Source organism: Pundamilia nyererei, unplaced genomic scaffold (genome assembly GCF_000239375.1).
Source record: "Pundamilia nyererei isolate P.nyererei 1_Seehausen unplaced genomic scaffold, PunNye1.0 scaffold00135, whole genome shotgun sequence".
Taxonomy (NCBI): domain Eukaryota; kingdom Metazoa; phylum Chordata; class Actinopteri; order Cichliformes; family Cichlidae; genus Pundamilia; species Pundamilia nyererei.
The window spans coordinates 1,487,698-1,503,568 of NW_005187536.1; the positions used below are offsets into that span (position 1 = coordinate 1,487,698).

At 45.5% G+C, this 15,871-nt stretch overlaps 3 protein-coding genes across 5 annotated transcripts in view; all 3 read right to left on the reverse strand.

The window, feature by feature from the left end:
* Positions 1–1,359, reverse strand: part of rmp64 (ribonuclease MRP subunit p64) — a 6,400-nt gene extending 5,041 nt beyond the window's left edge. The window contains exons 1-2 of the mRNA XM_013913506.1: positions 1,205–1,359; positions 915–1,069 (exon numbers count right to left, since the gene is read on the reverse strand). Of these exons, the coding sequence (XP_013768960.1) occupies positions 915–1,069; positions 1,205–1,289 (240 nt within the window). The 5' untranslated portion in view covers positions 1,290–1,359. The remainder of the gene's footprint in view (positions 1–914; positions 1,070–1,204) is intronic.
* A 1,060-nt stretch (positions 1,360–2,419) lies between these two features.
* Positions 2,420–4,684, reverse strand: tex30 (testis expressed 30). 2 transcript variants are annotated; one of them, XM_005743752.1, is made up of 5 exons: positions 4,613–4,684; positions 3,687–3,923; positions 3,531–3,582; positions 2,990–3,204; positions 2,420–2,811 (listed from the first exon to the last, which is right to left on the reverse strand). In XM_005743752.1, the coding sequence occupies exons 1-5, from the start codon at positions 4,628–4,630 to the stop codon at positions 2,641–2,643; spliced, it is 693 nt and encodes a 230-aa protein (XP_005743809.1). In that variant the 5' UTR covers positions 4,631–4,684; the 3' UTR covers positions 2,420–2,640. The 2 variants fall into 2 exon arrangements, with proteins under 2 accessions (XP_005743809.1, XP_005743810.1); XM_005743753.1 differs by having other exon boundaries at positions 3,687–4,002; positions 4,613–4,673.
* Positions 4,685–5,356: 672 nt separating this feature from the next.
* Positions 5,357–11,383, reverse strand: poglut2 (protein O-glucosyltransferase 2). Of its 2 annotated transcripts, none has more exons than XM_005743755.1 (10): positions 11,250–11,383; positions 9,129–9,334; positions 8,779–8,984; positions 7,811–7,888; positions 7,436–7,608; positions 6,490–6,727; positions 6,188–6,397; positions 6,017–6,106; positions 5,733–5,837; positions 5,357–5,487 (listed from the first exon to the last, which is right to left on the reverse strand). In XM_005743755.1, exons 1-10 carry the CDS (start codon positions 11,261–11,263, stop codon positions 5,470–5,472), a joined length of 1,338 nt encoding a protein of 445 aa, XP_005743812.1. In that variant the 5' UTR covers positions 11,264–11,383; the 3' UTR covers positions 5,357–5,469. The 2 variants fall into 2 exon arrangements, with proteins under 2 accessions (XP_005743812.1, XP_005743811.1); XM_005743754.2 differs by having other exon boundaries at positions 10,895–11,383.
* Between the last annotated feature and the right edge of the window lie 4,488 nt (positions 11,384–15,871).

A 15,871-nucleotide genomic window follows, 5' to 3' on the forward strand; every position in this document is an offset into this window, starting at 1 on the left:
AATCAATCAATCAAGTTGTTGAGTACAAACATTATTTTGTGATGATATTGGGCTTCATGTGTTTTTCATTACTTTGCATAAAACTGCGTTTTGAATGTTACTTTAAATACTTAGATCTAAAGTTGGAATTTGTAATGTTCTTGGATACCGGTGATGACGTTTGTTTCAAAGCTTTAAATAAAAAGATCAGCTGAGCTGAGCAGTATTTTGGCTGCTTACAAGTATAATAGAAGAACTTTAGTCGTTTTTTTGCTTTTTTTAAAATCTTAATATGACATTTATGACTAAAAGCAGACTATACCGGAGTCATATCGGTATCGGCAGATATCCAAATCTATGACATCAGTATAGGACATACAGACGTGGCGTCATCCATCCCTACTGTGACCGACAGGCTGCCTGGCTGCATGGAGGAGGAACATGTTGTCGTCGTGTTGGTGTTGTTCCCACATCATCATGAAAATGTTGTTCCAGGATCAACATTGCAAGTGACCAATCACATTGTTGTGACGTTATTCTTTTGCGCGCCAAGCCATTCGTGCATTTATGAAATTCCAATGTTGCAAGGACAATATCAGTTCTGCTCAGCGTTTATTAAAGGGTCAGGGTCAGGGTCAGGGTCCGTTGATCGGCGGACAGAGGCGGTTTCTCGCAGCTTAAGTACAGTTTTTTGTTTTACGGCGGTTTTTCCCGAAGTCGCAAAAGTATGACGTCACAACATTCTGATTGGTCACTTGCAATGTTGATCCTGGAACAACATTTAGTATGATGATCTGGGAACAACACCGACACGACGATATCAGATCGTGCTGTCGGGTACACCTGTACGTGACTCGGAGCTCAGGTGGGCGCGCTCCGAGTTGCCCTGAGCTCTTAATGAACACACCCACGGTTGCCCTGGAGACAGCGCTCACCTGCTTCAGCGCCTTGAACGTCTTGTTGCCCCGGTAGCTGTTGTTCAGGACGTACAGCAGCTCGTACAGCAGCCTGACCTCCGTCTGAAGCATCTCACTGCGGAGCAGCTTCAGCACATTTTCGCGCTCCGTCAGCAGCGTTTCAACGTCTGCAGCTGCACAAACACAAACACCATCATCATCGTCACCTCACAGCCACGCGGCGCCGAGTCCTGGCTCTCCCGCGTGGGTCGCATGCGGCGTGTTATTTCACACACAGCACGTCAGTGACCGCGCGCTGCGGCTCGTACCTGTCTGTGCGGTGAAGGGCACGCGGACAGCGGACACGGCGCTGGGAAAAGGGACGTTGACTCTGTTCCAGAGCTCCACGGCCATGCTCGAGTCTGCCTGAAAAACAAAATACGACCCGGAAGTCCCACAGCCAATGGCGTTCGAGCACGCGTAAACGTCATCGTCTGTGTTAAAGGCACCGCAGTCGCCGAGTGTGCTCTGCTAAAGTGCTTACAACACAAATGATTCATCCGAGTAGTTATCACGAACTGATCAGAACAAAAGCGTAGAAACAATAAAGGCCAATAAATATTAAAATTATGAAAACACAACGAGGATAATGACAATAAACGTGTTTAATAGAGCAATGGATTATTAACACAGCATTTGTAAACATATACGTTATTCCTGTTTGTACACAATAACAGAATAATTCTTTCATCCAAACAAACACGGTGAGGGTCAAAACTGAAGCCCCTGAAAAAGTGACCTTTATACTGAAACACGGCACAAACCACCGCTGTGCCACAAGGTGCTGTCAGGAGAACAGCACTTTATTGTGACAGTACAGGCAGGAAGCAAGCACTCAACTTCAAACCGAGGGTCGTCTTCCACTTTACACTCATAGAGGAACTTCAGCGAGGGGTCGATGTGAAAACCTCCATGTGAAAGAGTTTCTTTCAGCTCCTCTCACAGCCCGACAGCATCATCATCCCCTCGGTGTTCTCCTTTGTGCTGCAGGCGGCCTCTGAGGGGCTCCTCCTGACCCATAAACCAGGACTGTTCTTATGTAACACATTAAGGCTCCTCAATCCCAAACAAACGTCTTCTCGTGTACAACTCCTGAACTGTTTGTTGCATAGTTTTCAGTGCTGCTAAAGGTAGTCTGTGCAGCAGAAAAACACCTTTAAACTCTAATGAGTTATGACTTGCACATGTCTCAACTCTGTATATTTTTATATATTTTATCTATTGTTTACTCTATTTAATTTGTAAAATATGTGTACACACACACACACACACACACGTAGAAAAATATTTAGTATACACATCCAGAAATGCATATACTATTATATATTGTACATATATTTATTAGTTTCAGATGTAGCCATTCTTGTATTTTGCTTGTTTACATTATTGTATTTTGCACAACTCTGTTGCTTGTGAAGCTCGCACACAAGAATTTCACTCACATGTGCTGTACCAATGTACCTGCACATGTGATGTGACAATAAAAGTGATTTGATTTGACTTCAGATGAATATGGAGAGGAAGTGTGAGGAAGAGTAATGTCTGCACAGACTGATTTATCAACATTCATCACCATGTTGCACATTAAGATTCGGATTTCACATACTGTGCAGAATAAAAGCTCCCCGTGTGTTCACACAGACGCCCACTGTGAAATACTGCCATCGTTTATTGGAACAAAAGCAACAGATTTAACGAGAGGACATTAAGGGGCCTGTGCCGCCTGATTCCTGATCCAAGAGATGACTTTTAGGTTCACTTCCTCCATCACGGACACCTCAGAACGGCCTTTCACCTTCAGTCCATGGCTGCCTCCTCGTAGCCACAAAATCTCAACCTGAGCTTTCATCTCTTTCACCGTCGTGTCAAAGTGAACCTGAGCGAGGACACAGAGCAGAGTGAGCACTGCAGCACGTCCCAAGAACAAGAGCAATGTCCCGTTACACAGATGCATCAGAACTACATGCAAACAGAACAGCAACAATGAGCACACAGGACAGTCTTCTAATAGTTTAATAAGGAAACATGCATTAGGTATGAATCTCATTCCTCACCCTGTCACACATGTCGTCCTCAGTGCCCGACACAAACAGCACACGCGTGTGCGCCGGCAGCACCCTTAGATCTTCGCTCCGTTGGCGGTGTGCATGCGTCTGTCCTGGGGGGTGCAGGGGGAAAGACAAGCAGATCACACCCTCCACCGCAGCCTCGGATTCCTCGCTCAGTCGCCTAGCTAAAGCTGCAGCCGCACGACACCCCATCGACCTGCCTGTGGAAACGTCACAGTGTTCAAGGACTCCCACTCAGTTATTTCTACACTGCTGCATGTCCTCGTCTTCATTTGAAACATAGATGGAGGTTCAGAGGTGAAGATGTGGTATCTGGTGATGTCATCAGTTAAAGGCAGGCGCTCATGGACAGAGTGCGGTCTTTATCAACGTGGGGTCTGTTTTACCACATTAACACTTCCCACCAAAGTAAACTGTTAAGGTACAACAACACTTTGCAAACTGAAGTACGTGAGACCAAATGACCCGACAGCGTTTCTGCTCTGAGCTCTTCCTCTTTTGTTTTGAACATCTTAAGGCTTCTTACCTCCAAAAAAGACGCGTTTTACTGTGAACCTCTGCAGTGACTTCAGGTAGTCCTACAGGTGGAAACACAGCACACGTTACATCATACTGGTGCTCTACAAAAAATGTGTAATATTGCACGTAAAGCAGTGAGTGCAGTTTTGACTTTAAGACGTACCCACACAGCAGTGTACGCCTTCAGCCTGTGAGCCAGGTTCAAACCTTTGCATGTAAAGCGCAGGCACAGGAAACCGTGTGATGCCAGCTGGTGAGCCAGAGAAACCAGCTGACTGAAGTTCATGTCTCCCCCGGCTCCGTGCGTGAGGATCACGGCGGTGTGAGCGTCCGACATGGCGGCAGGGACGCACAGGGCAGCATCTAAAGATTTGGCCCCAAACGGCACCTTCACCGCCTCCTGAAAGCCAGCGAGCACCGATTCAGCACCGATTCAGCACCGATTCAGCACCTCACAGCCAACCATTCTCTCTCCCGACCTTTACAGAGCAGTGAAGGTGATTACATGGTGATACTTGAAAAATCAGAAGTCTTATCTCAAGCTGACTCTGACTCACTGGTCCATCACATCCAGCAGATTACTGTAACTCTCCAGATCATCAGCTCATTCATCCTCACACACACGTGACCACATTACTCCACACCGGCTCCCTGCGACCTTTACGATCCTTCTGATAGTTCATACAGCTCTCTGTGGTTTGGTCCGTGTCTCTAACCCGGTCACACCTGTCAGGTCATCAGCTGCTCCAGAGCCAGAGCTCGGGGCTGGAGGTGCTTCACTTACTGTGGTCCTGATCTTTGGAACCAGCTGCCTGCTGGTCTGAGATCAGTTCCAGCCACGCTCTTATTCAAAATCAGACTCGAAACCTTTGAATTCCCCGAGGCTTACACTTCCTGCTGCGCTCACTGCCTACAGGCTTTCTAACCTGCGCAGGTGTTTGTGAAGCACACCGAGCCCACAGGACGTGGCGCGCGCTAGCCTCTCGTGCACCCCGTCCTCTCGGCGCTCCGGGCTCCTGGTTCGAGTTCCGTTTCATTCTAACCTGACTCTGGTTTCTGACATGTTTGCTTTTTATTTTTCATATTTACCTCCAGAAACGTCTCCATCACAAGCAGCTTCTTCTCTGGAACACCGAGGACTTCAATACGTATTAGTGACACCTGGCGGGGAGGAGTGGTCACTACAGCGTCACCAAACCTGTATCTAAAGTACTTTTTATTAAAAAAAGAAATAAATGGTTTGAAATGTTTATGTTTCATTAAAATTATGTGTTTCAGATTGTTCGCTTTTTAATATATCTTTATCCAGTGGACGCACTGGAAACATAATGGTCAGTCTCTGTAACACTTCCCTTCCTTCCCAGTCACTCTGCACACGGGCACATTGTTGGATATTACTGACATCTGATCAATTGAAACATCACCCTATACTCTCTATCATGTTTCATACTTTCAGTTTTATCCATGACTGAGCATCTTTGATTGTATATATCAGGATAAATATCTCAGCAAAAATATCACTTTGTACAGGGCAGTGACTCCTCACCAACAGCGACTCGATGCTTTGTGGTTCAAATCTAAACCATGCAACAGGGTTGCAGGTCAGTTATAAACAGCAGCATTAACTTTATGACACTTCCGTTTGTTTACTTTTTCACAAGGATACGATTTTTATTTTAAATGTTTTCCGTTCTGTTTTATCCGTCAGGTAAACTGAAGGCGTGGCCACGGCTGATTTTCCAGCAGGCACAGCGGTCAGCTGCTCAACCTCAGGGCTGACACTAAACCTCACTGAGTAAATAATCTGACATCAGAGAGAAAAACACGCTCTGAACACATTAAAAGCATTTATTGAAAAATAAGAATCAGATATTCAAACCATAGTCATACAATTGATTGGCACTTGAAAAGAAAAGGCTGTCAGTTATGAAATGGGAGGAGCTCAGTCACAGTTCATCCTTCACCTGAAAAACAAACATGAAAACACTCCTGTTAGAACAGCACGTTGGTCCAAACGTTCACTCTAACGTGGCTTCTTGGTGGTTGCAGTGACGCCTCACGTACACCAGATGGCGCCACAGACTGTAGAATAATAAAACTATCCCAGATTTAACGTTGTTTCCTCTTCTTAACGTGCAAAGAGTAAAATAAGATCATTAGGATCTGCAGACAAGCTGCAGAGCAAACAAAGCATTTGGGTGTTTCTCACGTTTGTCCTGTGGCAGGAACATGGGAACAGGTCATCAGCAGGCTGCTCCACGACTTCCATGTCCTTCCGGATCTTCGGCTCGGTGACCTGGAGTTTGGCGTACTCCTAGTTCGCACGCATAAATATGACATGTGAGGGAAGTGCGACACATTCACATCGGTCCGAATGGAGAATGATCAGCATTGCGTCAGTGCGACGCAGCGCGAGCACAGTAAGACTGCGTGAGTAGTAACATTGTATACTTTTTCAGTCGTGCAGTAACTCTGAAACTGTAATCACATTACCTTGATCAGTATGTAGTAATAACAGAAGATGGTGTCTCCCATGAGGTGACTGCGGGCAAACTGCTGACCTGCGAGAGCAATTTTCTTTGCCTGAAAGAAGAAAACAAAATGACACCACCTTCACTCGTCATTAGTGAAACCAGCGAGGATCCAGTCACGTGTTCTCGTCACCTCTTCGTCGTGGTCACGCGCCCACTGGATCTTCTCCAGCAGGTCTCCCAGGTCTGCCCTGACAGGGATGTAGTGCTCCCACGCTCGAAGCTGCTTGTAGAAATGTTCGTAGTACCCAGAATCCTGCTTCAGGACCACGCTGTCCCCCGCCAGCAGGTACGGCAGCCGATAAGCTGCCACAGTGCCATCAATGTTGATTTGGTACTTGTACTGGTGATGCATGGACACAATGAAGACACACACATTGGTATAAGAATATCTGACGTAATAAAAGCGTTTTTATGGAATATAATTCATCTCACCTTGAAAAAGTCAAAAAACGAAACATGTTTGACGAGCGGCCCGTAGAGGCTCTCGTCGTGTTTGAAGAAGAAGAAATTAGTAAAGGCGGCGTCTATGATGTGCGGGTGAGCCCTCGAAAGCTTGACCAGCTCCAGGCGCTCCTGTCGGCTGTCCCGCCCCCTCCAGAAGGCGGTGGCGTTCTTCTCGGGCCACGGCGGCCCCGTGTTGGCCTGAACCGACATCATGTCCAGGCTCACCCTGTACAGCAGAGGACGTGCTGAATGTTACATCCTCTGCAGTTTGTGACATCACTAACCTCACAGGTGAGGGTCCAACATTAAACAGCTCTCATCATCACACCTGCATTAAATATCAACTCAAACAGCAGCAAGGTGAGAGGAGGAAATGCAGGCTCATACTGCAGTCTGCTTACTGACGGCCTCGGTGATGGCAGAGCACGCGTACATGAAGAGGAGCAGGAACCAGGTGACCCTGGATCCTCCCTTAGTTATGCTGCAATAGACGTAGGCTGCTGGGGGATTCCCATGATGCACTGGGGGTTTCTTCTTCTCTCACTATGTGTTAACAGACCTCTCTGCATTGAATCATATCTGTTATTAACCTCTGTCTCTCTTCCACAGCATGTCTTTATCCTGTCTTCCTTCTCTCACCCCAACCAATCACAGCAGATGGCCCCGCCCCTCCCTGAGCCTGGTTCTGCTGGAGGTTTCTTCCTGTTAAAAGGGAGTTTTTCCTTCACACTGTCGCCAAAGTGCTTGCAGATAGGGAATCATACGATTGTGTTTGTGTCTGTATGTATTATTGTAGGGTCGACCTTACAATATAAAGCGTCTTGAGGCGACTGCTGCTGTGATTTTGTGCTGTGTAAATAAAACTGAATTGAATTTACTGCCAGTTTCCGTGGTAACGTAGCAATACTTTAGCTGAATCCACACAGAGCTTTACCTCCCCATGGTCTCCAGGACGGACTCGGTCAGGTCATAGGTCGGCATGACGATATCTCTGGTGTTATTGGAGCCACACCAGGAGAAGATGGGATGAAGCTTCTCGGGAGGCTTCCTCTTCTCCAACGGCCAGTCACCGAGATTAACAAAGAACTCCACATCAGGGAGCCGCACCTGAAAATGTTTCATGATAATCATTACTGTTGCCACCGTCTGATCGCATATCTGCACTGATGATGACGATGATAACCAGCATGCACTGCACCAGTTGTGTCTGAACGTTTCATCCCTGATGCATCAACATATACAGACATTAAAATCAAAGTGTGTTTCTGGTCGTCTGAGCGACGGCTGAGTAAACGTAAACACGGATTACCTTTCTGGTGAGAGACAGCAGGACGGCATCCATAAAGATTCTAAACCCGACATGTTCCCCAAATGTCCTCACGTAGATCTAAAGACAACAGAAACACATTACAGAAAACAGCTGCTCACCAATCCAAGATTACCGTCACAGGTAATAGATTACACCGCTGCACAGGATTACAGGAGTCAGTGGCAGCTGAGTCGTTGCTGCAATGATACAGTGACTTCAGTATTTCAATAAACTATAAAGAAAACAGACAGAGCTGTAAAATGATGCAGACATTAAAATAAATAAACAACTCGGCATGCTGGGAAATGTGGGAAAGACTTTATTCCTTCTCGTTCATTTAAAGTGTTCAGATATGAAGTGAACACTGAGCACATTTATCCACAGCTCACATTCAAATTTGACACAAAGACAAAGCAGTTTTTGATGCAGTTTAACGGACGGACGGAACAAAGCAACAGAAACCCTGAAGTGTGACACTCATCACATTCACCTCTGATAAAGGGACTCGGCTGCACTCACACACACAGTATGAAATGCAGTAGCAGAGTACTACTGTCGTAGTTTTTACTACTAAAAGCATCAATTTCACTTTACCACAGTCATACCTTTAGAGGGAACTAGTCATGGAAGCGGATCCGTTCCTGAATATTCTCATGTAATGCGAGCAGTGTGTGAACCGGGCTTTAGACTCATCGCTATCACCGCAGCACTCATGCACACCTGGCTCTGCTCTTACAGGTGAGTCACACAGCTCCAGGGTCCAGGATGAAGGAACATTACCCTTCATATTCTTCCCTTCTACACTCACCTTTGGTTCTGATGTGTGTCCAGAGGCCTACATGGTGTCGTGGTTTAAGAAGGCCTGGCTGGATGACTGAGAGGCCCACAAGCTGACTTTCTCAGCTTCCTCTCAGGTAAAACATAAACACCTATGATACGTCTGTGTTCGTTTCCCCAGGTGGAATCACCTTGTTGTCTTTGACGGTGTAGTGGCAGAGGCTCTGCCGCTGTCCGAAGCGCTGTGGGATCTCCTGTGCGTTACGATCTGGGTCGACACTCGGGTAAAAGGACAGGTCCCTCTCTATCTGTGCGAAGGACGGAGGGCAGTGCATGTGGGCCTCCCACGCAGAGCCGCTCTCCCGGGGACAGTCGCATCCCTCGTGATAGACCGGGCCTGCAGACGACAACACTGACTCATTAAGTTTCTGGATCCAGCAAAAACAGCAGGTGAAGACTCAGGATTGGAGCGTGAGCAGGAATCAAGTCCATGATGTCATTTATCAGAGTGAACCTCGCAGCTTCACGGACCGCGCCCTACCTTTGAGAACAAACGGTGACTTGGCAACGTGCTCGTTCTTCAGCAAAACGTGGACGTGAAGCTCCGAGTAGGTGGCGTACATTCGGTAGCGGACCAGGAATGAGCCATCCCGACGATCCAGGACCTGGATCCAAATCCTGGTGAACTGCTCCACAGGAGACACAATCTTTACTTCAAAGGTTTTCTCACCAGGTGATGCAGTCAAACTGTGGGAGGAGGGAGAATACAAAGATATCTACTGCTGCTCAGGAGGACGGCATCTCATCTTATAACAACAAATACGAGCCAATGTTTACAAAGCAGCGGACTGAACCTTTGCCAGTTCATCATCGTATGGTTCATTTCAGCGCTCACTCACAGTTTATACTCTCTACATACAAGAAGGTTTAAAGTTTGTGTGTCACAGAAAACATCTGTGCCGTGGTGGTGTCCTAACAGATGTGTCTGGGTAACTTGGACCGTCACTCAGTAACAACTTGTGCACTGTTTTTTATGGTTGGGTGCACTTTCTGCACAGTCAGTGTGTCTGCACCAGCTCACGGTGCAGTAATGACTGTAGCAGGCATGATCACCACAGAGAGGAGGCACCTTTGATAAGCTCCTGCAACTGTGTGATGAAAAAGGTCATTGGAGGCCGTCTGACATCGTCCTGCCTGTGGTTTGTCTGTCATATCACAGGTCAAAACTTCAGATTTAACACCACACTTTATTTTATATAGTGTCCTTTTGTAGTCATGCAGGTTTTTTTGGCTTATAAGTACAAATAGATAAGATAAAATGTTCTCTAAAGGTTCTCTTGAGCAATAGTTCTCCAGTTTTCTGAAGGTGTCTCAGTGTTTTTCTTTGGACACCCCATCAAAGGAGCTCTGATTCAAGCATAAAAATCCACCGAGCGATGGTCACTGTTCACTGAAGCCTCATCAGAGAAGATTCAGTGAAGGACGGCTGAAGGGAAACAGGAGGACAGGCTGAGGCTGAAAATGACACCAGAACTGGACTGAAGGTCAGAGGAACAGGTGTGATGGAGAGATGGATCCACATCATGGTCAGTGTGTACGAGGAGGTCAGGAGGAGGTCCAGCAGTGAGAGTCTGCAGCCATCTGTGAAGCACGGTGGAGGCTGTGTCATGGTTTCAGGTTCTTTGATAAACTGATGAATTACAGAGTCTGATCCACCACGCAGGAACATCTGGAAACATCTCTTTAGCATGACACTCGGACCTCAGCTCCACTGAAGCAGTGTGGGATCATCCTGACAGAGAACACAAGCAAAGGCAGAAACATCCGAGGAAGAGCTTTGACTGTCCTTCAGGAAGCCTGGAGAACAGTTCCTGAAGATCCTCACAGAGCTGCTCAGAGAGCTCAGACTGTGCTGAACAATAAAGCGGTCATACTAAATATTCACTCGGACGCTTTTTGAATCACATAAACTCTTTCTTTGCTGCATTTCCATATTTATCAGCACGTGTCCCCTTTCTCTTCTAATATAAAGAACAGAGAGGTTTGAAATGGCACTGCATATCTGATAGTGACACAGAGGAGATACGGAGGAGACTCAGAGACAGACGTGATTTTGCACACAGCTACATTCAGACCTTTGGTACTTCTGACTGTTAAATCACACCTGCGTGGTCACATGTGAGGTCTCCGGCTTGCACATGCGCATGATAATGAGAAAACCAGTGATGTGATTCTGACACCCCGATACGACAGTAAACTCCAGGCTCTGCAGCTGGAGTCGCATACCACAGGCCTCGCATTACTCACTTTTTCCCCGAGCTGTCCGCCGCCTGTATGTAGAAGAATCGAGCTGGAAGGACGACGCTAGCCTCCAGCCCGGGTCCCCATACTAAAGTGTTCGCAGCGCTGGGGGCCGAGCCCGCCTGAGACCCCCGCAGGTCATGCCCGAGCACAGCCAGACAGAAGAGCAGCCACCACGGCCGCAGTGCAGACATACCGGCCAATGCGCAGGCTCACACGGGTTACAGTCGTGCGAGCTCTCGGCCTCTGCCGGCCCAAACTGCCATTGTTCGTTCAACTCTGTGAAAACTGAGCGGACGGACTGAAGTCAGTGTGCAGCGTGTGAACTTCGCTTCGCTCCATCTACACTCACACGACTCACCGCAGACACCGCATTTCACATCCGGTTAGAACGAGCGCGGTGTCGCTGTTTCAGGAACGTTAACGCTGCTAGCACACCGGCAGCTAACTCAAAGAAATCTTTTGCAGTCGAGTAAACAATTAACCGAATGAAAGGGGGCGGGACAACAGAGCGCGTTGTGAGACCCGATTGGCCAAGAGACCGATGGAGCTCCAGGTGTAAATGTGATTGGACGGAAACACGGAAGTTAAAGTCTTGGGTACATGCTGGCCTGAATGTAAGTGGTTGGAAATGAAAACTTTACCTCATATTTAAATAACAAGGAAACGACTCCTCCCACTACTGGTAATAATATAAATGATAATAAACATGTTATAAATGTCACCTGAAAGTTATAACAAACTATAATTAATGTGATTTTATACGGCGCAGTCGTATTTGTTTTACTAGATATAATTTTAATATATCTATTTGTACAAAATACAAATGTTTTTAAATTAAATTTGTACAAATCTGAAGTCCTGAAAGATTTCAAAGAAGTTAAAGTTTAAGAACTTTTTTTCCAGTGTAAATATTAAATATTCTGTTTGAAAGTGCAGTTTGGGCCATATGTGGAAAATTAAACCATTTTTGTAACTCACAGCTTTAATTCAAATAAATAAAACCCATAAATCTTCCCCGTCTCAGAGGCTCAGAAGTAGTTGGTCAGACTAACATAATTTTGAATACAAACTTTATATTTTAGTATCTGGATAAAAGTCTTTGCAATGATATTTTACTGCCTGGTGACATCACCACGTGCTGTTTCCTTACCTGAGATGCTCTGCCAGTGTCTCTCCGCCACTTGTTTCTGAGTCTCTGCCTTAAGTTTTGCATTTAATAACTAAAGCTGCTCTGTTGGGCTGAGATCAGGTCACTGACTCAGACATTGGAGACTTTCTTTGCTTTCCTTGAGAAAGTCTTGGGCTGTTTTTGCAGTTTGCTTTGGCTCATTATCTGTCTGCACTGTGACGCTCTGTCTGATCAGCTCTGCAGGATTATCTGAATGTGAGCAGAGAGGAAGCCCTGAGCTCTTCACAGCTCATCCTGCTGCTTCGATCAGCAGTCACAATCAAGACGAACAACCTTCTTCCACTGCAGCCATAGCCGAACTTTGGCTTGTGAGCTGTTTCCTCCTTCTCCAGTTTCTCTTCCCATTACTGCAAACAAGTGTTTATGTACCACTCTGCATCTATTATTAACTCCACAGCGCGTCTTTTGTCCCGTTTTCATCCCCTCATCCCTAACCAGTTGCAGCAGATGGCCTCCTGGTTCCTTCCCACTGTCACACATGATCACAGGGGGTCATATAATAATAGATTGCATTTATATAGCGCTTTACAATTCCACTATTCATTCACTCTCACATTCACAACAACAGCTACAGGTGTAGCCACAGCTGCCCTGGGGCAGACTGACAGAAGCGAGGCTGCCATAACGCGCCAATCGGCCCCTCTGGCCATCACCAGTAGGCGGTAGGTGAAGTGTCTTGCCCAAGGACACAACGACCGAGACTGTCCGAGCTGGGGCTCGAACCGGCAACCTTCCAATACAAGAAGAACCGCCAAATTCTTGAGCCACGATCGCCCTGACTGTATATCATTGTAGTTCTTTACCTTCAGTATAAAGCACCTTGAGCCAACAGCTGCTGTATAAATAAAATTGAATGTAAACCATCTTTATTTACATTCATGAAGGTGTCTCTGTGACAATAACACTCCTCCCTCCTCTGGAGTGTTAAAATGTTGTTTTTTTAACTAAAGAAAGAACTTGCGATCATCCACCTCAGCTGCCTTCTTCGGTTGTTTTTTCTGTCTGTGTGACACGTTGATTCCTTTTCAGCCTAACGAGGGCCTCCTCGACTTCCACTGACAGCTCGTTGGGTTTGGATAAAAGCGTAACTGGTTAAACTGTTTGTCAGTCAATAGGCCAATTATTGTTGAGCCTCTGACAGTGGGGACAGCGCATAGAAATGAACAGTAAATGCAGTACTTTTGTTAAACCTTGAATAAAATCAGGGAGTCTGCACGTTAGTCGCGTATTGATTTATAAATGCACTGCACTGGTGTATAAAAGTACACAAACTGTGTTCCAGTCAGAAAACTTATGGACCTACTAAATCTAACAAAACTGTCAAAATAATTAAAGTTTCTACATAAATATGATGCACTGGTAAAATCAGGCTTTTTGCTCTTAACATCACAGAATATCACAGTTACGTCTGTTCATGAACTATTTCTGAGCTTAAATGAACTCCAGTCCTCTTTATGTCATTAGACTCACCTGGCAGGTAGCGTTGAATTTACCAGAGGAAGGACAGTTCTTAGTCTGGAAGCTTTATTACTATTGATGAAAGGTAAATGACAATAACTGCATAAACCTGATCCTGGCTTTACCTGTGGGTCAAAACGTGGTTACTTACCTGAACAAAGGTCAAACTAAAGTGCTTTTGCACTCGCAGCTGGTTTAGTGACGAGAGCTCTCAGCCGTGTACATCAATCAATGTTTATTTCAATTTGCTGTTGCATCAACATATTTTCAGATCATTTTTTGTCAAGTAATTTCTATTACACTAGTATAATATCAAGAAGAACAAAAAGTGGTAGAATCCATTTAAATAAGACAAACGTTGCTGCCATCATTGAAAACCAAGTGAATGCCTCTTTAACATACTACAGTGTGAAGAACTACATCGTTCCTGTGATTTAGACAGAGCCAGAATACCAGATACAGTACCAGCAGTAACAGGTACAACATATACGAGAAAATATCCCAAGAATATACTTTATTTTTTATTTTTTTGTTTCACCTTTCACCCAAGATTGAACTGTACAGTTAATATAAAAACTGAAAACATAGAAACCGAAAACCTTCTAACAAAACACCCTGTCAGCAGAATCGGAGTTTTTTTGTCATTTTTTTGTGTATTTTGGTTTTGTGTTGTTTTTTCTGCACTTACACAAAACTCATTGACGGTACAGAGATAAGAGAGAACGACATTATTAGTTTGCTGTGTTTTAGACACCCCGTTGAACCAAATCCAGGTAGCCTGGCTGTAGGATTTCAGGTGAAGTCGGTAAAAATAAACGCGTGAAGGCCGCTCGAGCCTCAGGAATGTGTCAGCCGCCTGACAGGAAGCAGGCAAAGATGATTAGCAATGCAGATTCACGTGTTCCTCTTATTGTTTCAGGCTGTGGATGTATGTGCTGCCGTGCACGTTTCACGCGGGCGTGACGCCGCCACGATCAGCATAAAGGTCTGATGTGTGTGAGAGACGGATGCCGGTTATCCCGCGTTTGAGTTTTCAGTTCAAAATACAGACAAATACACAAGTACAAAATATCCTCCTCACTCGATGTTGTCCGTCCTCGTCGTGTGGCTACCCACTGACACGTAACACAATCACGATGTGATACACGACGACCATGTATCATGACACGTTTGTTGTTTTTAAAATACAAAAGCCTTCGTTAAAGAGGCCGTAACCATCAAATATAGGACTGCGACACAAGGATATCATAGTCACAGTCATCAAGAACGATATCGAAAGGAAGAGAAACCAAAACCGAACGAACGCCTTCATTTTTTTTTCACGCACTCGACGGCTGAACATCACTGGAAAAAACTGTCACTTCTCCCGAACCGCTTACTGACAAACAACTCCTCTTCATGTTCCCATCACGAAGACGGTGACAGTCACCACGAGTACTGCCTGTCATTATGAAAAGACGACTGCTCGGGTTGCACACCAGAATGCACCAACTGCAGAGTGAGGTGGAGAGAGATGTGAGGGTGTCGTTCACGTTGGCTGCTCTGGCTGAGGGAGGGTGTGGTTCTCTTTCTGCCTCACTCACACTTGCACACGCGACCTAACGTCGGACGAAGGCAGCGATAGACTCAAAGATCAGGGACAACTAAAACACGCCTTCATATGTTCACGGTCTCCGTTCTCTGCTGTGAGCCACAGGAAACCCGGATCAGCTCCTCCGTGGTTTTTATGGCACGTGAATATAAGTTTGTAGTATAGATATAAACACACTGACCGCAACACGCTCCCACACCCACGCCGTCTCTCGTGTTCATTTCACGGGTTTGTAAGTTGCAGCAGCTGAAAAGTGGAACTAGATTGCTGAGAGCTGAGTGTTAATACAACCGAGTTATATTTCATTTGCACTGTGCAGCCCAGAGTACGAACAACGTTTTAGCGGTGTGTGTCGACAAAGTTAACTGTGTGCGTTTGGTATATATAGTGTGTGAAGTAATATGAGCTGAGACTAGGGAGTAAAAAGAAACATTAAAAAAAGGGAAAGTAACACAACTTTTGGCTTAGTAGCAATGCAGGTATACGTTTCCCTTTTTATATATCATTTTTTGTTAATATCTCAAAAAATAGAAAGTTTTTCATAATTTGTGTTGTTGGCTTACATCATAAATAAAACGTCTTTTTATGTTTGACTCTCATGTTAAAGTAGCATGCTGCTTTTTAATATGGCAGTTGTATATTTTTAGTCATTCATTGCTGTTTCATGCATTTCTTGTTGGTTTCTTAGTTTTTGACTATCTACACAGTAAGGTCCAGAAAAACCGCGCACGCACGCACGCAC

Bases quoted from the DNA above. Each gene is read 5' to 3' on its own strand.
- poglut2 (XM_005743754.2), bottom strand. From the start codon at position 11,082: ATGTCTGCACTGCGGCCGTGGTGGCTGCTCTTCTGTCTGGCTGTGCTC. The intron at 9,335-10,894 runs GTGAGTAATGCG...CTCCTCCCACAG, and splicing joins GCGGACAGCTCGGGGAAAAA to TTTGACTGCATCACCTGGTG. The intron at 5,838-6,016 runs GTAATGTGATTA...CGTGCGAACTAG, and splicing joins ATTACTACATACTGATCAAG to GAGTACGCCAAACTCCAGGT.
- tex30 (XM_005743752.1), bottom strand. The intron at 3,205-3,530 runs GTAAGAAGCCTT...ACGTTTCCACAG, and splicing joins AAAACGCGTCTTTTTTGGAG to GCAGGTCGATGGGGTGTCGT. The intron at 2,812-2,989 runs GTGAGGAATGAG...GTCCTCGCTCAG, and splicing joins AGGACGACATGTGTGACAGG to GTTCACTTTGACACGACGGT.